General features: G+C 34.6%; 1 protein-coding gene across 3 annotated transcripts in view; it reads left to right on the top strand.

The window, feature by feature from the left end:
- Positions 1–23,508, top strand: part of MTMR6 (myotubularin related protein 6) — a 34,424-nt gene extending 10,916 nt beyond the window's left edge. Inside the window, exons 3-15 of one of the 3 annotated variants that reach the window (XM_045566650.1) lie at positions 5,192–5,354; positions 6,405–6,562; positions 6,745–6,873; positions 9,814–9,948; positions 10,993–11,106; positions 12,468–12,600; positions 13,317–13,426; positions 13,831–13,956; positions 16,264–16,313; positions 16,750–16,950; positions 18,730–18,861; positions 18,941–19,067; positions 21,308–23,508. In XM_045566650.1, coding sequence (XP_045422606.1) covers positions 5,192–5,354; positions 6,405–6,562; positions 6,745–6,873; positions 9,814–9,948; positions 10,993–11,106; positions 12,468–12,600; positions 13,317–13,426; positions 13,831–13,956; positions 16,264–16,313; positions 16,750–16,950; positions 18,730–18,861; positions 18,941–19,067; positions 21,308–21,568 — 1,839 coding nt within the window. In that variant the 3' untranslated portion in view covers positions 21,569–23,508. The remainder of the gene's footprint in view (positions 1–5,191; positions 5,355–6,404; positions 6,563–6,744; positions 6,874–9,813; positions 9,949–10,992; positions 11,107–12,467; positions 12,601–13,316; positions 13,427–13,830; positions 13,957–16,263; positions 16,314–16,749; positions 16,951–18,729; positions 18,862–18,940; positions 19,068–21,307) is intronic. The other 2 variants (XM_045566649.1, XM_045566651.1) reach the window with 2 other exon arrangements.
- Positions 23,509–23,863: the final 355 nt, after the last annotated feature.

The raw sequence follows: 23,863 nt of genomic DNA, 5'->3' as shown, positions 1-23,863 counted from the left end.
TTGTCACCTCTTCAAAATGGTTGTTCCAAGTTATTCTCCTCAGTAAAGTGTTACACATTGTTCTACATCTTCGTCAACACTGGTATTATCAACTTAAAAATTTTTGGCTGGGCTCATGCCTGTAATCCTAGCCCTCTGGGAGGCCGAGGCGGGTGGATCGCTCGAGGTCAGGAGTTCGAGACCAGCCTGAGCGAGACCCCCATCTCTACTAAAAATAGAAAGAAATTATCTGGCCAACTAAAAATATATATAGACAAAAATTAGCCGGGCATGGTGGCGCATGCCTGTAGTCTCAGCTACTCGGGAGGCTGAGGCAGTAGGATCGCTTAAGCCCAGGAGTTTGAGGTTGCTGTGAGCTAGGCTGATGCAACGGCACTCACTCTAGCCTGGGCAACAAAGTGAGACTCTGTCTCAAAAAAAAAAAAAAAAAGTTTTTGCTTATCTGGTGGATGTGCAATTGTAAAGTTAATTTGCTGATTATAAAAAAGTTGTCTTTTCAGATATTTTGGCCATTGGGTTTTCTTTTCTTTTTCTATTGGATTGTTTGTCTTTAATTGATTTTATAAGAATTCTGGGTTTTATTACTTTGTCTTACATAGCACACATAAGTATCTGACACACAGATATCTGTGTGTCTCATAGATAGCTTTTCCCAGGGTGTGGCTTGTTTTTTGTCTGCTTTTGAATATATATGTCTTTATATGTCTTTTAATTAAAGTTTACATTTTTAATGTTATAGATTTTTCACTTTTTTGTCTTATGGTTTGTGCTCTTCTGTGACTTAAGAAAAGCTTTCCTATGTTATGGTCATAAAGATCCTCTTATATTTTCTTGTTAAAGCTTGTCTTCCATGTATAAGTTGTTAATACATCTGGGAAATATTATATTTTGGTGTATGATGTGACATAAGGATTCAGTTTTATTTTTTTCTTGTGGACAACTGGCAACATTTATTGCCTGTTTTATTCCGTTGATCTTTGGTACCAGCTCTGTCATAAATAAAGCTTACATGAACGCTAGGGTCTGCTTTTGAGCTCTGTCTTCTATTCTTTTGGTATACTGACTACACTGTACTGATATCACACTGTTTTATTGACTATGGTGTCTTAATAATTTTTGATATCTAGTACAGCAGATCCTCCCAACTTGTTCTCTACAATTGTCATGGCTGTTTTGGGCTCTTTGTTCTTCCCGTTATGTTTTAGAATTCATTCATTTATTTATTCATGCATTAATTTAGCACATGTTTATTGAGCACCTGTGGTGTGTTTCATATTGCTATTCTAGGTATTTTGGAAACACTAGCCAATAATAACAGATACCAATTCTGCCCTCAGAGCCAACATTCTAGTGGGGAGAGACAGCCAAATAGGATAAATAAGTAAAATACATAGCGATAAGTGCTAAGCAGAAAATAAGTCGGAATAGGGAGTAGAAACATGGGATTAATATCTGTGTGCTGGAGAGGGAGAGATTGAGGCATGTTTCTCTGCCTATAGCCATGCCAGGTTTTGTAGCCTTCATTTTATAGATGAAGAAGTTGAAGCTGAGGGAAGTGGTGATTTGTTCCGTGTCACACAAGCAGTGCAGAGCAGTAAAGGGAGCGTAGGCTGTGCTGTCAGGTAGCTTTGGGTTCAGATGCCAGCTTTGCTTCTTCCTGGTTGGGTGACGGTGTCAGGGTGCTTTTGACTGTAAGTAAATGAATACCTGATTGAAAATGGTGCCAAACCTCCCCAAACAGGAGGAGTGGGTGGGTTTCCTCAGTACTCCCTTCGTCTTTGTTCAGGGAGGAGAAGCTTTCCCAGAAGTCCCCCAGCCAACTTTCCTTAACATTTGATTGTTCAGAAATTGGGACACTTGGCTACTTCTACCTGAGTAGGAGGGAGGGAATGCATATTTCTAGCATTTTTGATCTCTTGATGGAGATGGGCATTGCAAGTAAGGAAGGTGGAGAGGAAGGGCAGACCAACAGCATCTGCCAAAAAGTGTGTGACTTCCAAGCTTAGCACCTACATAAAATGGATATATAGCACCAGTCATCATGCAGAGCTTTTGTGAATTTTAGATGATAGAAAATATTTAAAATATCTGTGCCTAATGCCTAATAGTGACTCAGTAAATCATAGCTGCATATTCTATTTTTCTAAGCAGTAGAGTCAAAATTAGAGGTTGGTTTTGCCTCCCAATCTGAGAAGTAATACTGCTCTGGGGTCCACTATCCTTTATGGCACATGATGCATTCTTCTTTTTATCTCTTTGATCGTGCTTTTTTGATTTTCCCGGGAAGGCCAGCCATTGATATGTAATTGCAACAAGTAACTCTCCTGAGATGCTGATCTTAGAGAAATTGTATTCCCTAGAGGCACTGGATCCCTTCCCTACCCAGTGCTTGCCAAGAACTGCCAGGAGTCTCACTAGCAGTACCTTCTAAAGTCGTTAGTCATGTTATCCTCTACTCCATCTGCCCTTCGTTTGTCCACCTGCCTTGGTATTTTCTCTGTATGCTATCCATCTCCTAGAGATACAAATCAAAGTTTCCCATACAGCTATTTCTTTAGCTGTTGGGAATGTAGTTTGAGGGGCAGCAAAAGATATATCTATGTTGCTGTCTCCTCTCCCACCATTGTCTTTAAGATGCTTTCTTATCAGTATATTCCCATGTGTCTCTCTTGAATAAAGTCTGTTAGTATACTAAATCCATAGACATGAACATTTTAATCTAAAAGGGACCTTACCAGCTTTTTATCCTTTTTCTCATTTTCCAGATGATAATTTTTCTAGGAGCACATAACTATTTAGTGGTAGAGCTGAGTCCCTTGTTTATTTTCTTCCTGAAAATCATTACGAGTCTTAATTAGAACCATAATAGTAACATACAGATTGAGTATCTCTAATCCAAAAATCCATAACTCTTTGAGTGCTGACATGATGTTCAAAGGAAATGCTCGTTGCAGCATTCCAGATTTTGGATTTTTGGATTAGGGATGTTCATTCAATAAGTACAATGAAAATATACCAAAATCTGAAAAAATCCAAACTTTGAAACATTTCTAGTCCCAAGCATTTTGAATACGTAATACTCAACCTGTAATATTACAGTTAGCTTATTTTTCCTTATTCTGTATTTAGATGTTACTATTAGATCATTTTGAGAAATTTGTCAGAGGCCCAATAATATAAATGATAATCTTTCTAAATCTTAGCCATAAGGATAGGCTACGTATGTATATGTTAATTATCTGTGCTATATATAGTTTTAATTTCCATAGGACAAGTTCTTCTCTCATTATTCTTCTTTTTCAAGCTTTTCTTGATTATTTGTATGCCTTTAATCTTGCATGTGAACTTTACATTAACATATATGATTAATATAATTGATATTAACATATTATAATTATATAACATATATTTTATATAATTAATATCCATCCCTTACCCTACCACAAAAAACACAGATTTTTTTACTGAAATTTATTTTACATTTTTAGATTAATTTCAGATAAATTGCTCTCTTGCCATGATTGTTCAGGAACCTAAGACTTGTTCTCTAGAAAAGTTTCCTATAAATATTTTAAATTAATAGGAATGGTATTGAGAAAAAGTAGACTTTTTTAGTAGCAAACAAAATATTGTAGAAGGTGAGAATGATAATCTCATGTTTAAAGTACCATCAAGTACTGAGTTTGTAGTAGGACTTTTAATTCATTTACTCAGTAAACGTATCTTGTGATGGAGTGGGTGTCAGGGATGGTATCCATATTTCTAGCTTGGGCGTTCAGTCATTTAGAAATTAGAGTTGGAATTTGGAATATATAACATTTGTAAATTTTTTGATGGAGGAGGGCAATTGTAACACTCCAGGTACTGTGTTAGGTACTGGAGATGTAGTGTTGATCAGCTGAGCTTGCTCCTTGTGAAGTGTCCACAGTCTAGATGGAGAAATAGATGTTCACCACACAGCTAATTACTCATGAAATAAGTGCTCTGAAGGAAAAGTGTAGGTTGATATGCAGTAAGAAAATGGAGAGGATTAACCTACTTGGGGGTTATGCAATAAGAAAATGGAGGGGATTAACCTCCTTCCCCCACATGACGTGAGTTATATGTTGAGTTGGTTTTCAGTTGAGCAAACTGGGTTGCGGCCTACATGGGTAGCATAGGAGCAGGTCTGTGTTTGCTCTTCTCTCCCAAAACATAGAGTCTGAAACACCCTGTTGTCCCAAGTTAAGCTAGAGCTTTTAGTAAAGATGGTTCTTTGACTCCAGGGCTCATCATTGTTCAGAAGTAAGTATTCTCCTGAGCTCTGTGCAGCAATTGCTGTTTTTGGTCAACACTGTCCTAAAGGGTTGTATAATGCAAGTTCATGTTTTATATGAGGGTTGTGGGGCTTGTCAGGCTATACTTCTTGGTGACATTATGAGGCTTTTTGTCTTGCTATGTTGTTCAAGCTGGCCTTGAACTCCTTGGCTCAAGTGCTCTCCTGCCTCAGCCTCCTAAGTAGAAGTCATGTACCACTATACCCAGTTAATTATGAGTTTTAAGCAAAGACCAGAAATATGACTAGAAATTCCTAGGTGAAGAGTTAGAGCTACAGTGTAGTACCAGTTAGTCGGAGCAAGTCAGCATGTGTGAAGGAGCTTGGCGCATTTGAGGAGCCAAAAGAAGGCAAATGTCACTAGAACATACGTAGTCAATGATGGGGGAGACACTTGAAACGGGGCTAGAGAAAATGGGAAATGACTAGACTGCCTTTTTTCTTTCTAGAATGCTTTTGAATGTTCACTCTACCATCTTGTAGAAAATGGATCAACAGGGTCAAGAGTAGATATGGGGAGAGCATTTGGGACTCTTTATTAATAGTAGTTCAAGTCAGAGACAGTGGGGACATTGCAGCTAGGGAAGTGACAGTAGAGATGGAGAGAAGTAGATAGGTTACAGAGACACTTAGGAGATATAGTTCTTGGGATCTGATAAGGTATTGAGTATGTGGGGTAATGGAGGAAGGAGCAGAGTGACACTCGTGTTCCTGACTTGGGCATTTAGTCATTTAAAAACTTGTAGTTTAAGTGAGTAGTATATAGCATTTGCAACTTTATTTGAGGAGGGCATTCCTGACACTTGTACACTCCAGAAGAGAATAAATATTTAGTGCTTTCTGTATTGATGACTTGAATGTTTATTCATGCTGTAGATATTGCACCACCACATTGCCTCAGTAGAGAAACTGGCTTTGACTACTTCAGGATGCCCGCTTGTGATTCAGTGCAAGAACTTCAGAATTGTGCATTTCATTGTTCCCAGAGAAAGAGATTGCCATGATATTTACAACTCCTTGCTACAACTGTCAAAACAAGGTATTGTTCTTAGAGACCAAAGCTTACATGCTCAATTTGAGATGGGTTATTCAAGATACTTTATTTAATGTCTCATTATTGTTATTTTATACTTTAAGTTACTCTGACAATAAGGTTCTTATGCCCTTTATTCCCCCCAAATTGGCCTAGAAATAATTAGAAACTAATCTGAATTTTGAGAATGGTGTCCAAAGAAAGGTTTATAGTAAGGAAAAAGTAAAGCATTTATAATTTATAGTATACAGAAACCATAGATTTACATTAATGTTTTTAAAGTCTATTGGTAGTGAAAGTAGGGTTGAGAGGGATATAGGTCCTAAAGAGGAATCTTATCAGTACTTATGCCCTGGGGATCTGGAGGCTTCCTTCCCCCACATGGCTTGAATTGTACGTTGAGTTGGTTTTCAATTGAGCAAACTGGATTGCGGCCTGCATGAGTGGTACAGGAGCAGGTCTGTGTTTGCTCTTCTCTCCCAACACATAGAGCCCGTAACATCCTCTTGTCCCAAGTTAAGCTAGAGCTTTTAGTAAAGATGGTTCTGTGACTCCAGGGCTTATCATTGTTCAGAAGTAAGTATTCTACTGAGCTCTGTGCAACAATTGCTGTTTTTGGTCAATACTGTCCTAAAGGGGTGTATGATGCAAGTTCATGTTCTATATGGCCTCTTTAGTTTTTCATTTCAGCATTAGTCTTTCCATTTTGCTTCTCATTTGGGAAAAGTGGTGAGTAGGAAGTGTCTATTTGTCTTTAAAATTTTACTTTTAAGAAAAAAACATACAATAGAAGATTTAATATATAAGTTGAGCTGTATTATTTATTGCCTTAACTTTTGCTGACGACATAAATCGAATCTCAGATCGCTATGTATACACCTTTATGTGTAATCATTTGTATCAAAGAACTTAGAAAATATTAAGTTTAAGTATGTTCAGGCATTAGCCATGTCTGAAGATTTTAAAGAGAAAATGAAGGAAAAAACTGAAAAATTATTTATAGTGTATTAAGTCTTATAAATTACATTTTAACATTTTAAATTTTGTATTCTATAGCAAAATATGAAGATCTATATGCATTTTCTTATAATCCCAAACAAAATGATTCAGAACGACTACAAGGCTGGCAACTCATTGACCTTGCTGAGGAATATAAGAGGATGGGAGTGCCAAATTCACACTGGCAGTTGTCTGATGCCAACCGAGAATATAAGGTAACTTAACAACCTTTTGAAGAAATTAAGAAAATGATAGCACCAGAAGGTCAGAGAAGGTCAGAGCAGCAAGCTGTCTATGTACTACAGTGTGCTGCTCTTGCATTTAATAAGGTTTAAAGGTTTTTGAAGGTGGGTTTGAACTATGAGTAGAATGGTTATGTTTTATTTTGTATTTACAGATATGTGAAACTTATCCCAGAGAACTTTATGTTCCCCAGATAGCAAGCAAACCAATAATTGTTGGTAGTTCCAAGTTCCGGAGCAAGGGAAGATTCCCGGTTCTTTCCTACTATCATCAAGATAAGGAGGTAGGAAGCTTCTCCTTTGATTTTATAAGTATAGTATGACTCCTCTTCAGGTTTAAGTATCCAAAAGAACACTCCTTTTTACATTAACAGGTTGCCAATAGAGAAGTTCTGGCCTTTAGTTTAATTACATTTTTGAAATTTTAAAACAAGACTATACTGAAATGTAGAAACTTTCATACTTCTTGTCATCATCTTCTGTCCCTCCCTTCCAGTAGTGACTTGAAAATAATAGGATTAGTGAACAGGTAGGTGGTTCTTCCTTTCCTGTGGCTCTCTTTTGATCCTACTTGTATTTGGGGAAACTGGGTAGTTTTGATAAGAAAACCATTGAGAAAAGAAAGAGAACCAAGGATATTTCAGGCTTCCGTTTTAATAGTAGCTCAAATCAAAAGGATTTTACAACAGAAGAGGTAGAAGAGGCATTTTTATAATGAGGTGCTGTAATCGGGTTGCTTTTCACAGTAAAACTTACTTTTGTAGCCTACTAACAGAAGGCCAGGAGGTACTGTATGTTAAATGCTTTATTTGCATGCCTTCATAACTTTGTAAGGTAGGCTCTACTAATTACCTGTAACTTCCAAATGGGAAAACTGAAATTCAGAGAGGCTAAATCACTTTTCTTATATCTCACAGCAAGTAAGTTGAGGAGTTCTGTGCCATTTCTGACTCTCAATGCTTTGTGACCTGATTTTTTTCTCTGGGAGCTTTTAGAATCATCTTTTTTCCCAGTGTTTTGAAATTTCACACTGATATTCCTTGGCATATCTTTTTAAATTTCATTTAGAAAGTCAGGTCTCAGTTTTGGGGATTTCTGTCTATATTTCTTTGGTAACTTCCTCCCCTGTTAATTTCCTTTATACTTTTTATTTGTTTATTTAGTTTACTTTTTTTTTTTTAAACAGGGTCTTGCTTTGTTGCCTAGGCTGGAATGCAGTGGTGTGATCATAGCTCTCTGCAGCCTTGAACTCCTGGACTCAAATGATCCTCCTACCTTAACCTCCCTCATAGCTAGGACTATAGGCACATGCTACCATGCCTGGCCTGATTTTTTTTTTTTAACTTTTATTATTTGACAATTGGGTTTCATAGCCTACACTTCCATTTTTTTTTTTAACTTTCTCCCCTATTTTTCATCTCTTTCTATTTTTAGAAGATTTCCTCAACCATATCTCCAGTCTATGTCTTGGATCCTTTATTTTTGCTATAGTGTTTTTAATATGCAAGAGCTCTTTCCTGTTTTCTGATCTTTTGAGACGGTTTTCTTAGATATGATGTTTAGTTCTCTAAGGTGTTAAGAATTTTTTAAAAAGAATTCTTGTGCTTCCCACGTCAATTATCTTTTTTTCCATTTTTTTCTATTTATTTTTTTGTGTTTCTTATTTCTGATTCTTGACTGACTTCTCATATTTAAGCCACTTAGAAGTTTGTGTGCGTGAGTGGTTTATATCTCTGAATTCCTTCTGTTGTATGAGTTGGTTTCTTGAAAGGGGAATCCTCTAATTTTGGTCCCAGTGTGTATAGTAAGTCTGGCTATGATCCAGGCATGGGAAGAGGGGTGGGAGGATCTTATATTTGGGTACGTAGGCTTTCCTTAATGGTCCTGAGTTTTGTGGGTATAGAGCTTCACCTCACCTGCAGCCATGTCTGTCGTCCAGAGTCTTCAGGTTGATCCTCTTCATAGAACAAGTTTTGTCTTTGGAGTAAGGGAGGATCTGGGAAGCCTTAGCTAGTCCTTACGCAGACATTCAACTATTTCTCCTGTTTTCAGTCATGCCCCTGCACAGGCCTTTGGAGGTACCAGTTCCTGAGTCTGTGTGGGATTTTGCTACGCAAAATACCTTCTTACTGACTTAAAGGAGTTAGTAGCTTTCTTTGCCCTGCTTATTACTTGCCAATCTGCTATCATCTCCACAAATTTTATTAACATCTCTATTATTGTCTTTTTTCCCATTCCCTTTGTTCTTGTGGTTTTATACATTTTAACTTTATTAGAACCTTATTTGGGTTTTGGAAGGGAGCAGAGGTAAAAGGTAAGAGTTTAAACAGAAGTTTGTAATCTGTTTTCCATAACTGAGTCATAGTGAGGTTACCTGGTTATGGCCTCTGTTGACACACCCATGTTTATATACATTGTTTATTGAAAAGCTGGGCTGAAAATAGATATTCAGTGCCCAGTTTAACGAAAAGCAGAAAGTAGGTGTGAAAAGAATTTAATAAGGTAATCCTCATTTTCTTCTGCTATTTTTATTAAATGTTCATGGTTTTATTTTGTGTGTCAATTTAAAACATGGAAATGTGTGAATTTATATTTACTTTTTTTCCATTGGAGAAAAAGTATATGGTTCTAAATCTTTTAAATCTTTTTTAGGACTTTAAACAACAGTAAATATCTAATCTAACCATTTACTACTTACATATATTTTTACTGTCTTATATTGACTATGTTTTAAACCAAATTTGAATTGAAGCTTATTTTTCTCTTTTTATGTCTCATTTTGTAATGAAGATTGCCGATTTCTAGTTAGAGATCTGCAAGCCTTTGGAAAATAAAAATTTAAAGTTACCACTTAAAAGTTCCTATTCTGTATATACTGACTAAGCCCTTACTTGAACTTGAGTTGAAAGTACCCTGTAATTTAAATAAAGCACAGAATGCAGGTATCTTAACAGTAAATTACTTGATAGATGATCAACTGAGTGTTGCTTCCTAGGACCCAAGTTCAAACTTGACAAGGAGACATTGACTTTTCTTAGGAGAAGAGAATATTGGGAAAACTTAGGGAACATCAAGGTATTGAAATATTTTTTAATTCAAAGAGGATTTCAAAGTTTTGATGCCTTCTAATTGTCATATTTGATTCTAACACTTTCTTTTGAGCATTTTTAAAGTTATATTTTAGAGATCTTTGCATAATCTGTTTTCTGTCTTTTTAAAATTAGGCTGCCATTTGTCGATGTAGTCAACCACTGTCAGGATTCAGTGCCAGGTGCCTGGAGGATGAACATTTGCTTCAAGCCATCAGTAAAGCCAATCCAGTCAATCGCTATATGTATGTCATGGACACCAGGCCCAAAGTATGTATCTTAAATACAGTACAGTCTGTTAGTTTAATCATCTTTATTACTTTAATTAGTGGGAGTTAATAAATTAGCCCATATTTAAATATCTGAATACTAGTTTTAAATTAACTGAGGCTAATGATGCAAAGGAAATCAATCCTTTATTTAAAGGATACCAACTTAGAAGAACAATTTCCTAGTAACTCAGGTAATGATTTCTTATGTCTTCTGATATATATAAAAATTTAGGAAAGGTGAATTTTATATATTGAGAACTCTTGTTGGTGTATGTCTTCTATTTTCAATATATCCATGTAACAAAATATAAGTCTTAGGTTGTTGTGAAGAAATACTAAGTAGTATGTGTTGTAAAAAATTACAAATTCTTATTACTCTTTTTTGTAGAATTTTTAATTGGCAAAAACACTTTATGTTAAAATAATGGACCTTAACTTGAAATATTCAAGAAAATAAAGAAAACTTATAGTGAGTTAACTTAGAAAACATTGAACTAGAGAATTATTTATTTTTTTAATTTTTGATTTTTTTTTGAGACTGAGTCTTACTTTGTTGCCCAGACTAGAGTGTCGTGGCGTCAGCCTACCTCACAGCAACCTCAAATTCCTGGGCTCAAGCAATCCTTTCTGCCTCAGCCTCCTGAGTAGTTGGGACTACAGGCATGCACCACCATGCCCGGCTAATTTTTTCTGTATATTTTTAGTTGTCCAGCTAGTTTCTTTCTATTTCTAGTAGAGACGGGGTCTCACTCTTGCTCAGGCTGGTCTCGAGCTCCTGAGCTCAAACAGTCCACCCTCCTCAACCTCCAGAGTGCTAGGATTACAGGCGTGAGCCACTGCGCCTGGCCAAGAATTGTAAATAGTGAACAGAAGTTGTTCTGTTAGGCATCTGTGGTATAGGGCTTAATTTTTATCACTGAGACAAATATCAGAATCTCTTTTTATTAACACAGCTATAAACCAATTCGTATAGGATCCTGAAACTAAAGTAATTAAAATCCTCAGTGGTAATAGCTAACATTACTTTTAATTTTTATTATAGCATCGCATGCAGAGCTGGTGGGCTACACAAAAGGACATTGGCAGAATTATAGTGAGGATTTCTTCAAAAATCTGGAATGATGAGAAAATAAGAGAAAGCGATGAGAAAAAGCGAGTGAGCGATATAGAACACAAGCAATTTTAGGCAGCTTTGTGAAAGGAATGGTAGCTGTTTTAGAAGTAATTCTCATCATTATGCAATCTCACAAAAGATAATGAAGAAAACAGAAGATAAGATTAATCTGAGTAAATTAAGAATTATTTAAGATATAGAAATAACTTGATAATCTTTTATTTTGTTAAAAATGAAAGATTTTTCATAGGAGTTAAGAGTATTGGTGATGTCTCCTATGAGAAAAATTTTTTTCTACTTCCCTGTATATGATCTGAGTTGATTAATGGGTTAGAACTCTTTTTTGGTAATGTTAGATATAAAAGGTGATTGTAACTCGAGACTTTGAAGATGAGGTCTGATGGTGTTTTGTTTCTCAGAACACAATAGCTCTTATGTGTATAATTATCTTCTGTACATAAAATATACCTTCTTTTGATTGCTTTACTAGTTAAACTTAAAATCAAGTAGTAATAATGTGAAAGCATTTCTGATATCTAACTGTAAATTTTACTTTAGGTGCTGAATAACCAGTGAGTCAGTAGATACAATTTAACTGTACTTGTTACCAACTTGGGGCCCCAATTCACTGAATGAAAACCTACTTTTTCTTGCAATTTAGGTTCTGTTTCATCCAAGTTCATAAGAATTTTTAGTAAATTGTAGTAACAGACTATATGAAATCCTAGTCTGAAAGAATTAAGCATGCCAAATCCTAAGGGAACCTCTGATAACATTTTGATGTTATAACTAAAGACCATGGGTCTATGGTTAGTCTGTTTTCTCCTTAGGGACCAGTTTATTTTTAGCCAGGACAGCAGATTATATGCCCCTATTACATGGTGTATGGGCCTCTAGTAAGTAATCTCTAATATAGAAACCTCAAGTAATCTGAAACGTATTTCAAATCTGATTTTGAGGGTCCCTGTGGCTTTCTGAATGATCAGGTGCTCTAGGCTTGTTCTGAAGTGAATCTCATAGGTTCATTCTGTAAAAGAAAACCTCCCCAGCTCTGCTTATCTCTGAATCATTTAGGATTTAGATAGGAAACATTTCTTTCTTTTTAATTTTGAGATATTATAAGCATATGGAAAATTGACCAAAAATATAAATGAATTAGTTTCATGAACTTGTGGGGACTTCTTGTCTGGACCTTTCCATTATATAGCAATCATTACTTTATAGTTTCCTTTTTACTATTAATAACATGTTACATTTTGACTTATGAAAAATGGTAGCTTACTCAGTCCTTTAAACTCTCTCCTAGCTAAAATATGACTTATTTAATGTTTAAATGATACTTTGGTAAATTAATTTAAAAGGGAAAAGTAATTTGTCTCAATTTCTAAAATTTTTAATTTTAGCTGAATGCAATGGCCAACAGAGCAGCTGGAAAAGGTTATGAAAATGAAGACAACTATTCTAATATTAGATTTCAGTTTGTTGGAATTGAAAATATTCATGTCATGAGGTCCAGTCTTCAGAAATTATTGGAAGGTATAATTATTGCTTACTTTTTAGGCAGCTTTGTCCAATAGAAATCTAACGTTAGTCATGTGTAATTTAGAATTTCCTAATAGTCATGTTTAAAAAAGTAAAAAGAAACAAGTGAAATTAATTTTAATTTACTTAATATACTAAAAATGTTATTTTAACATGTAATCAATATAAAAAATTGGTAATGAGATATTTTACTTTTTGTTTCATCAAGTCTTAGACGTCAGGTATGCATGTTACGCTTATAACACATCTCAGTTTGGACAAGCTACATTTTAAATGTTCAGTAGCCACATATGAGTAGTGTCTACTGTATCAGATGGTATAATTCTAACGGTTTTGTAAACAATTGCTATTGTTAGATATTTTGAGTAGTCAGTACAGTGAAGATGAATTTATGGTAATGTTTCATTTAAATATTAAGGTATATTTTCAGTCATATGGAATTTAAAAAATTAAAATATAGAACTATTTGTAGTTAAATGCTTATACTGTGTTTTTTTAAAAAATGAAGCATTTTTTTAAGCAAAAAGAATAACAGAAAAATATAACCCAAAATCCATTATTGAACTTTGAATAATGTCTTTTCATTTATAAAGAGTCTTGCATGTTTATTTTGTCCTCTTCTTTCTCAATCACTTACCTAGAGAGATCTTGAAAAAGACAAATGGAGACTTTAGACTCATTCTAATTGCAATTTTTTCCCCCTCTTTTAGTCAGTGGTACCAAAGGCCTTGCTGTCAATGATTTCTACTCTGGTTTAGAGAGTTCGGGATGGCTTCGCCATATCAAAGCTGTTATGGACGCTGCAATCTTTCTGGCCAAAGTAATTCCTTGTCTCTCATATTTGGTTTTGGGGTTTATAATGATTGGGAAGGAGTGGATTTATTCTCTTGGGAGCTGGTATCTATTCTAGTCAGATAACTATTATTATTATTTACCTCTTTATTGAGCTGCATTTTAATCTGAGCTTTAAGAATATTGTGTAGCACTTAATGTAAAGACTTAAAAATAAATTCCCAAGTACTTTAAAGCAGCACTTTTATCTTTGTTTTTTGTTTGCTTGCTCTGTGTTGTTGTGTTTTATTTTTTGGAGATTATGCTGTGACACTGTCGTTGCAGGCATAGCTCTTCTTTTTAATGCAATGCCTGCTAGTATGATTTTTGAGTATTCTTGATTTACCTAAAAGGTATTCTGCTAGAATCTAAGTATGTGATCTTTCTTTTCAGGCAATAATGGTTGAAAATGCAAGTGTGTTGGTACATTGTTCTGATGGTTGGGATAGGACTTCCCAGGTTTGTTCCCTTGGTTCTCTTTTATTGGATTCCTACTACAGGACAATCAAAGGATTCATGGTAAGGATTTATTCAGTTAAACCAATAGTTCTTAAGTAGAAGTAATTTTGTCCCCCCGGAGGACATTTGGCAATGCTAGGAGACAGTTTTGCACTAACAGAAATGGTGAGCTTGTGGAGGACAGGGATATTGTTCAACATCCTGTAGTGCACAGGGCAGCACACAGCAAAGAATTATCTGGCCCATAATGTCACTACTGCTGAGGTTGAGAAACCTTGAGTTAGAAAACTTTAGATAAGTTTTTTTCCTCCTAAAATGTTACAATAGAAATATTCAGTATTTTCTCATTTTTATCTAACAAATATAAATAATAAACAAGGCACAAATAGGAGTACTTAAAAATTATATTCTGGAGGAAACTTTCTATTTAGAACGCCTTCGTTTGTTAAGTGTAATAACATGTTAGGCATGTTTTATATCTGAAGATTAAATTTTTAGTTGAACAGATTTTCTGCTTTGTGAAGATAAATCTCCTGTTTTTTGTTTGTTTGCTTTTAGACATATCAGATTAACTTATGTTTTCAGAATTTACATCTTAACTCATGGCAAGTAAAGTAAACAGAGATATTAGAAAGTTTTCATTAGTTTAGAATTATTAAATACAGTGCATCTTAAAGCAAGGGAAGATTTAAAATTACTAGTCCCTTTTCAACACTGTTATTTTGTGCTGCTAACGTATTGAATCTGGGACAGGCCAAATGGGAGTGCTGCTAGTAAGAAAATAACATTCAGCTTACCTGGAGAGTGTAAGATAAGTACAAGATGTGTTTGGGTTTATTTGTATATTATACATACAAATGAAATCATGTAATAAATGGCCGTGGACTATGTTAGAGCTTCCCAGACAACAGGAACAGCATGAACTAAAGTATAGCCTCCTTAGGTGACTGCAGGTAATGTGTGATGGATGGAGTCCAGGATGAGTGTCAGAGTAGGGAGCTGGAGTGCAGAAGAATATAGTTGGGGGAGGGCCTGAGGAAGAGAAGGCGTGAGTTGGACTTTCCCTTTTTTGGCTACCAGTGAGAGCCATTAAAGAGCTTTAAACGATGGAAACAGTGATTTGATTAGATCTGCATTTTAGAAAGATTGTTTGGTGTCTTGAAGGTGTCTTAGAGTGCGAGTAGACGCTAGGAGGCCAGTGTAGAACCTGTTACAATAACTCAAGAGAGAAAAGAGGGCCAGAGCTAAGGCGGTAACACAAGTGGAGGAGGAGGTGATGGGTTCCAGGGAGGTTAAGAAAGCAGATTCAGTAAGAATCGGTCATGGGTTGGATGTGGGGTAGAAGAGAGGAGTCCTCCTCTAGGATGATTTCCAGGTTTCTGAATTAGTTGCCAGGATGGATGGTGCTGCTGTCCTGCTCTTCACTGAAATAAGCAGTGGATCAGTAAGAAAGATAAATTAAGTTTTAGACATGGTTGTGTGGAAGAATGACAGAGAGCCCAGAATAAAATCTGTGTCTCCAGCCCAAAGATCACTTGCCCAAGGTCACAGAGGTGTAGACCTGGTGAAGCCAGGAGTGGAGCCTGTGCATGCACTCCAGAACTTGCATCCTTAACCATTGTGATGCAGAGCCTTCTCCTGAAATCAGGAAGGTTTAATACAAAACCAGAGAAGCTAAAACTGGGAATTTTAACACTTTGAAAAGAATATGCTTGGTGATTATATAATGAAATTACAAAGTATTTTAAATACTAAGAAGATATGTTTAGACTGAAAAAGTTGGGAATCTGTTATTTTAGTCCATTTGGTAAGTAGAGAAGCTGTGACAGGAATACAGATAATGAAAGTCCATTCAAGAGGATAAATACTAACATTTGGATTTCAATATAGACTACTATTTTCATTTGTCTTTTTATCATTCATTTTTTCTTGAGAAAAGTATTAAATAAGTAATGTACAAGTAAGCCAAAACATTTAAAACATTCACCCCAATCCACCACCCAGAGTTAACCTTTGTTTAACATTTGGTTTACATTTTCCATGATATATCATCTTCATATGTACAAAAATTTACATGTAATACTACTTTATAATGTGCACTTTTCACTTAAAATTTGATAAATTTAACCAAAATAATTTAAGTCACAAATTTAAGACTATTTCTTTTTATATATTTTCACACTTTTTTTTAACCCCACCTCCAATCCAAGTCTTTTGCCTGTAGTTTTTTTGTTTTGTTTTGTTTCATTCACAACGGTAATTTAAAAGTGTATAGTAAATGCTGTTTTTAAACTAATAGGATTTAATCCATTCTAAACAAAAAAATTGAAAGTAGTTATAAAGTGGATTTTACTTTTTCTCATTAAGGTTTTAATAGAAAAAGATTGGATCTCTTTTGGACATAAATTTTCAGAGAGGTAAGTCACAGTTATACATTTTTATATTTTGTAAAATGAGTAAAGTAGCTTACAGTGCCAAAATGTTTCTGTTCTTGATGAACTTGCATGTGTGATGGGAGGCGAGAGTGCTATGGTTTTTTACTGTATTTCATATGAAGACTGATTTAATTTTTTTATCTTTCTTTCAATTCTAATATCCTTGTAATTTTCATGGCTATTTATTATCTTCCTTTTTGACTGGATTATAGTATTTAGAAGGTAACAGATCTTTTAAAATTGTGGTTAAACAACTCATAGGTATAAGTAGTTTCAATTAAAAAAATTATAGTTTTTTTGGTGATAATGTGACAGTGTTTTAGGATTATTTTTTGTATATATAAGTTTAACAATACCTGAACAATGGACTTCTTTCAGAGAGGCATTTTTAAAAGCTTGTACTTTCTGGGGGGATTAGGTGTGGCCATTTGGATGGTGACCCAAAGGAAGTCTCACCAGTGTTTACTCAGTTCTTGGAATGTGTGTGGCATTTGATGGAACAGTTTCCACAAGCCTTTGAATTCAATGAAGAATTTCTTCTTCAGATCCACGAACATATTCATTCATGCCAATTTGGAAACTTTCTTGGAAATTGCCAGAGGGAAAGAGAAGAACTCAAGTAAGATGATTTGGTTAAAATAGGCTCTTTTTTTTTCCCCTACTTAGCTGAGGTCTAACATAAATCATGGCTGAACATAATAAAATATCTTGACAATATGAAATAGAACTGAATTTTATTGTAAAGGTTTTATTATCTACATTTCTGAAGCTAAGAATCTTCCTGATATCCCTTACCCCTCAAGGTAGTAGCAAAAATACATTTTTTTCTTTTATACCCTATTTTTCCTGTGAAAAATACATTTTTAAATGTGTCTTGAAGTATAGCATACATTTAGAAAGGTACATATAGCATAAGTGTGAAGCTCAGTAAATCTTGCTAAACTCATGCACCTATGTGACAGCACCCAGAACAAGAAATGTTGCCAGCACCATAGAAGCTCCTCTCATGCTCCTTTCGATCTGCTTATATATTTGTAGGACAGAGAAGTGTTTGCATTATTTCATTTCCTAGAAAGTATTGGTCACTAGTTTTAAAATGTGGTAAAAGACTTAAAACTGTTGGTTTGTTTTAAGGTAAGATGGAGCCTTATAGCTCTCCTCACATTTCTAAACAATTTTTTGGGGAAAATAAATCTACCTGTGTTGGCTGCAGTATGTCTGTCCCTAGTTCACCTGTTATTTCCTAACCAGTCTTTGGGGATAGGGGCTTTTGGCCTAAATTTTGATGCAAGGGAGATTTCTGGGGTAATGCTGAGAGGTCCTCTATATATATTTTTAGGTTGGGCTTCTGGGTTTAGATTTCTTAGAGTAGGTGGTAAAGAGCTGTTATAAATTCTTGAACATTCTAGGGACATATTAGAGAAGGTAAATCTGATAGTAATTTGAAGACAACCACATGCTCACACTCCAAACAGAGTTGATGGCAGAACTGAGCACGTGGAAAATTCTAAAGATATGTACAGGGAAGAACCAGTAAATAGAATATGGCAAAGATGAACAAATCCAAGAACATTAAGACTTCAGCTGTTTGCTACAGTAATTCACAACAGTTCATTATGTTAATAATTTGGAGCAGGTGACTCTTTTCTGGGAGTACAGAGCTGTTTTAGGAAAAAGTATTTATCTTAATTAGGGTCAAACATTCTCAGAAGTGGGACGATGGAAATAAAAGTGGGTATTTCCTAGTAGTTCTTTAAGAACACACCTATGGGTCATCTTTTAGGGGGTCATGGAAAAATGAGAAGGTTTTCCACTTTCCTCCTGGATCTCTATCTGTGTCATGTTGTTGGTACATGTACTATCTATAACCATTCTACCCTTTACCCACCTACTCTTAGCTTTGCAGTATAATTGGCTTTAAAACTCTTACATAACGTCCTGATTTTGCCTGTTCCTCTTTTTGTACCCATTCATGTTTCCATGTTCCTGCTCCATAATACTTGCCACTACGGCCCAGATAGAGGTTAAGAGAATAAGGCCAGAGAGGTACCTTAGTGTCTTGTTGTATATGTATGTGTGTTGATTTGAAATAGGTGGATCAGAGACCAAGTTTTTGAAATTGTGTAAGTTGAGAGGAATCCCTTAAAATGTATATTTGTGAGAGACAATGTAATATATCTGTTTTCAAGAAATGTGGCTTTATTTATTACATGATTATGAATGAAGAAGGAGAAAAGAGAATATAGAATTCTGAGACAAGAGTTTAGACTGTGAACAGAAGAAAAAACTAAAACTTAAATCTACTTTGGAAGCAATTGCCCGATTTATAAAAATGAATATTAGCATTAATTCTTTGCATCTATAGGAGAGATCTTTATGTTTTTCTCATTGCATTAAGGTTGAAGGAGAAGACTTACTCTCTGTGGCCATTTCTTTTGGAAGACCGGAAGAAGTACTTAAACCCTCTCTACAGTTTCAAATCTCAGAGATTTACAGTTTTGGAGCCAAATACAGTATCTTTCAATTTTAAGTAAGTTGGCCTCATTGAAGTATTTATATTTGATTTTTCTTCAACACAATTTATTGAAACTTTTTTTTTTGTCATGAAGGTTTTGGAGAAATATGTACCACCAATTTGATCGAACATTGCATCCTAGGCAGTCTGTATTTAATATAATTATGAATATGAATGAGCAAAATAAACAGTTACAGAAAGATATTCAAGACCTAGAATCTGTAAGTATTCTCAAGTATCTAATGTAATATATGGAATATTAAGTTAGTTTAATTTACTATTAAACTAGTAGCTTCCCACAGTTGCTTCAAAGTCAGGTTTACTTTACTTTGAGTAGTTTGAATCGCTTTCTCTATATTTTAGAATGTATTCAAATACTTGAAGTGTATAGCATAGTATAGAGATAAACATTAAATATCTGTGTATCCACCATGTACCTTTATGAGATTTTAACCTTTAGCTTATGTGCTCAAGGTCTGTCTTATTTTTAAGAAATAAAACATTGTAGATAAATATACTCGAAGGCCCTGTGTACCCTTATCTGGTCTTCCCCCATTTATTTTGAGGTGGGCAGATTCACTGTGCTGAATTTGGTGTTAATCATTCTTATGTATGTATTATACTTTTACTGCATATGTTTGTGTCCACAAATATTAATAATTTATAATACTGTTTTTCTTGATGTAAAGTATTTTTATTATATATTGAAAATATACCAAAGACTGTAGTATTTGCATGAGATACAAAGGGCAAAAAACAATAGATATACCCAGCTTAAGAAATGCATGTTTTAAAACTATATAAAAGTTGTCTTACTGTTTATATGCTTTATTTTCCCAACATTGTTTTGAAATTTATCTGTGTTGATATATGCAGCTTTAATTTACCTGATTTATTAATAACTATTGTATAACTTTCTATTGTGTGAAGATATCACTGTCTGTCCATTCAGTATTTTTTTTTTTTTTTGAGACGGAGTCTCACTCTGTTGCCCGGGCTAGCGTGAGTGCCATGGCGTCAGCCTAGCTCACAGCAACCTCAAACTCCTGGGCTTAAGCGATCCTCCTACCTCAGCCTCCCAAGTAGCTGGGACTACAGGCATGCGCCACCATGCCTGGCTAATTTTTTCTATATATATGTTTTTAGCTGTCCATATAATTTCTTTCTATTTTTAGTAGAGACAGAGTCTCGCTCTTGCTCAAGCTAGTCTCGAACCCGTGAGCTCAAACAATCCGCCTGCCTCGGCCTCCCAGAGTGCTAGGATTACAGGCGTGAGCCACCGCGCCCGGCCTTCCATTCAGTATTTAAATTGTTTTCAGTTTTGGACTTCCATGATTACAAATGAAGATGAGTGACATTCCATATGTTTGTTCACCATTGGTTTTCCTTTTCTGTGAATGAACTATTCAGACCTTTGCTCATTTTTCTGTTGGCACATTTGTCTTTTTCTTATTGATTTGTAAGAGTTCTTTATATACCAGACACCAGTGCTTTGTTAACTATATACATTGCAAATGGCTTTGTCCAGCCTATTCTTGTCTCTTCCACTTTATTTATAGTATGCTTTATATAGATGTTTTGAATTTTCATGTAGTCAAATTTTGATCAATCTTTGTTTTATGCTTTTTGTGTGTGTGTTGTTTAAGAAATCCCTCTCCACCCTAAGACTTTCCTATAATCTTTTCTCTGCCATCATATATAAGCAAAAAGGATCAGTAAGTATGTACGTATTTTTAAAATCCTAGACAGTTATAACTCAGTAAGACTGTTCTGTCTGCCTCTCAGGCAGGAATGTCCCTTAGTCATCTGTCTCTTAATCATCTATGTCATAAAGAAGTAATGATTACTTGACTAAACTGTAGAAGTGTATGGTAAAAAGAGGCAAGCCCAAAGTGTAATGCAAGATTATCTGGAGATCAGTCCATGAATTTGGAGAATATAATACTCTGCCAAAGAATGCTTTTTAAATCTATTCTGTTAAAAAAAAAAAAAGGTTCTATTATGTTCTAAAGCCTGTTATTTTCACCTAACAAACCATTGTAGGAAAACCATGTAAGAAAATCTTTGTTGTCAATAAGATAAGACCTTTAACTAAATAAGTTTGTGATTGTTATATCGTTGTGATTTCAGGGTGAATGTTTCATATACTTTTTTATATTTTACTTCTTATAATTTCTAGGTAATGTATGTCCTTTTCAAATGTGAAGGCCTCGTAATCTTCTGTAGTCAAGTCTGGCTGGATTATTTGTTTAATAAATATAAAAAATAATCATTTTCCACTGCAAAGAATGTAAACAATTAGGATTTTCAACATGTCATGTGCATTAGATTGAATTAATTTTTTCAGATTTTGCATTATATGAGAGAGAAATTTGCAAAAGCATGTCTTCTTTTTTCGTTTAACATATATTATGTGTTATATGCGATTAGTGATTGTTTTTCAAATTTATATTTGTTCTAGAAAATTAAGCAACGCAAAAATAAGCAAACAGATGGCGTCCTCACCAAGGAATTGTTACATTCTGTTTGTCCTGAATCACCTACCCTCAAAACTTCCCTGTGTTTCAAAGAGCAGACTCTGCTACCCGTGAATGATGCTCTTCGAACTATAGAGGGCAGCAGCCCAGCAGATAATCGGTACAGTGAATATGCAGAAGAGTTTTCCAAACCAGAGCCTGCTGTGGTCAGCTTAGAGTATGGGGTGGCAAGAATGACTTGTTAGACTGATGGAGTGTTTTCTGGACTGACTGTAATGCAAAAAATGGATTATTGTGAAGATGGTCTATGCACATGACCAAAAGGAATCTGTCTAATAATGATCCTAGGGTTTAATAGTAGGCTAATAGTTGAAGAAGGGATAATAACTGCTCTTGTGAGAGAAATAAGTCAGCTTAATTGCATTTCTAGCAAGGAATGACATTCAGTTCTGTAAGAAATGAGTGGTATTTGGTGGATTTATTCAAAACACAATTTGCACTATATACTAGTGAATTGACATTTCTATATGATTAATATGTTAATTGCAGCCAAACACGAATAGCCTTCCTTAAGTATAGTTTAACTTAGGTAAATTTTACAGAACGGTTCCTTAATAATTGACATGGCATGTACTTTTAGTTACGTAACTGTAACTATGAATATTTACATATTTTGCCTTTTAGTGATGTTTAATGTTGAAGTGCCATAAAAAATATTTCTAAGAAAGCCTTAAATTCTAGTTTATTCTTTATCCTTAAGTTTTATAGCCTACAACAAGGTTTTTGTTTTCTTTTTCATTTGGTCAGTCTTGCTTTGTTTGTAAAGAATTGCACTCTCATTACCACAGGGGTTGCATGCTACGTTAAACTCCTACATAAACAGTTACAGAAGTACACTATTTAGTTCATGTTTAGCCAGCTCCACTTCCATATTCAAAATTAATGAAACTGAAGGTTTCATTCTGATTGTAATTTGTTTAGTGCTACATTTGATGATTTATTATTTACAGCTGAGATTGTTGATTTTTATGTATAAGCACATTTGACTATCTTTTATATATGGATGACTGCATTCCATTGATTTTTATTTTGTGGTTGGCTTTATTCCTATGATATCTATGTAAGTTTAAAGAACTAAAGGTCTAAAACTGTTCCTAGAAACAATGAATACTATATATATGTATATTTTTAAACTGCCTTATCTCTTAATGAATTGCTATTCCTAAAATATCTAACTTTTAGTTTCCCCGAAAACTTTTGGGTAAAATAAAAAGAGAAGCTTGAATAGTTTAGATTTTGCCTGGTAACATGAATTTTAAAGCTGTCATTTCTAGGTGGAACATTTTTTTCTTCTCTGTTAAGTATAGAAGAAAAAAAGGAAAATTAAGGAGAGCCTAGTACAAAGTTAACAAAAGCAACTTAAACTCTGGGAAGGATTTCATTTGCCATGTTGTATTAACTGTTTATTCTGTGTACTGGTACATATCTTTAAATTACTATATATGTATATATATCACTTGCAATTGACAGTATCACCCAGCTGGCTTTAAAATTGAAAATTTAAGTAACGCGGTGGCATGAGGATTCAGGGGAACTAGGAAATCTGCATAGGATCCCTCATGCTTTTCTCTATTATATCTTATGTTAATTTTGAACATAAATATCTTTTTCAAATGAAAAAAAGCTTTATTGTATGAGACCTTATTTAATCCTGTTTATTTTTCCAATGCTTTTCTGTAATACATTATGTCATAAGGAAAATACTTGTTTTTAAATGATAACAGAAATGCACTATAAAATGCAGTATGTGATTAACCAATCCTATTTCCATATTTAAACACTGGGAATGAAACTTAATCTCTGTGACCACAAAGGGAAGCTTCTGTGCCTTGGTGTTCCAGTCATTGATTGTGATTTTAGAATCTTCCATGGCAGACTTCTTGTATTCAACTCTTTGGTTTATTATCTTAGTCTTCAACTCTAGGCATATGTATCTGTGTTTATATGCTAATACATGGACTGAAAAATCAGTTAACATCCTAAGTGACCTACAAGGTATATGTTGGCAAAAAGCAGATTGTGTATATGTCTTATAAAATTGGATTTATGTTCACTGTGTTTGGGAATGTGTAGCATGTAAATTATTTCATATATTATTTAAAGGTAATTAAATGTTCGTGTTTTACTTTGAATGTTTTTCTTTTGGAAAAAACAAATGGGATCAAGTTGTGTTTGGTTTCTTTAATTTTTCTCACCTAGGCAAGTGGACTTGCATATTATACCAACATAACAGTATAAGAGTTGAGCTGTTTATTTTCCAAAAGATTGTTGATAAATCATACTTGTTACAACATGTATGTGACTGTCCTTTTCCCCATTGGATGGTCTTGGCACCCTGTTGAAAATCAGTTGACCATATATGTGAGGGTTAATTTCTGGGCTCTCCATTTTATTTCATTGGTCTATGTCTATCTTTATGCCAATACCACACTGTTTTGACTACTGTAGTTTGTAGTAAGTTTTGAAATCAGAAAGTATGA

This window comes from Lemur catta, chromosome 13, assembly GCF_020740605.2.
Source record: "Lemur catta isolate mLemCat1 chromosome 13, mLemCat1.pri, whole genome shotgun sequence".
Lineage (NCBI taxonomy): Eukaryota > Metazoa > Chordata > Mammalia > Primates > Lemuridae > Lemur > Lemur catta.
Note: the sequence above shows the minus strand (reverse complement) of the source record. Positions and strands in the feature narration are given on the sequence as shown.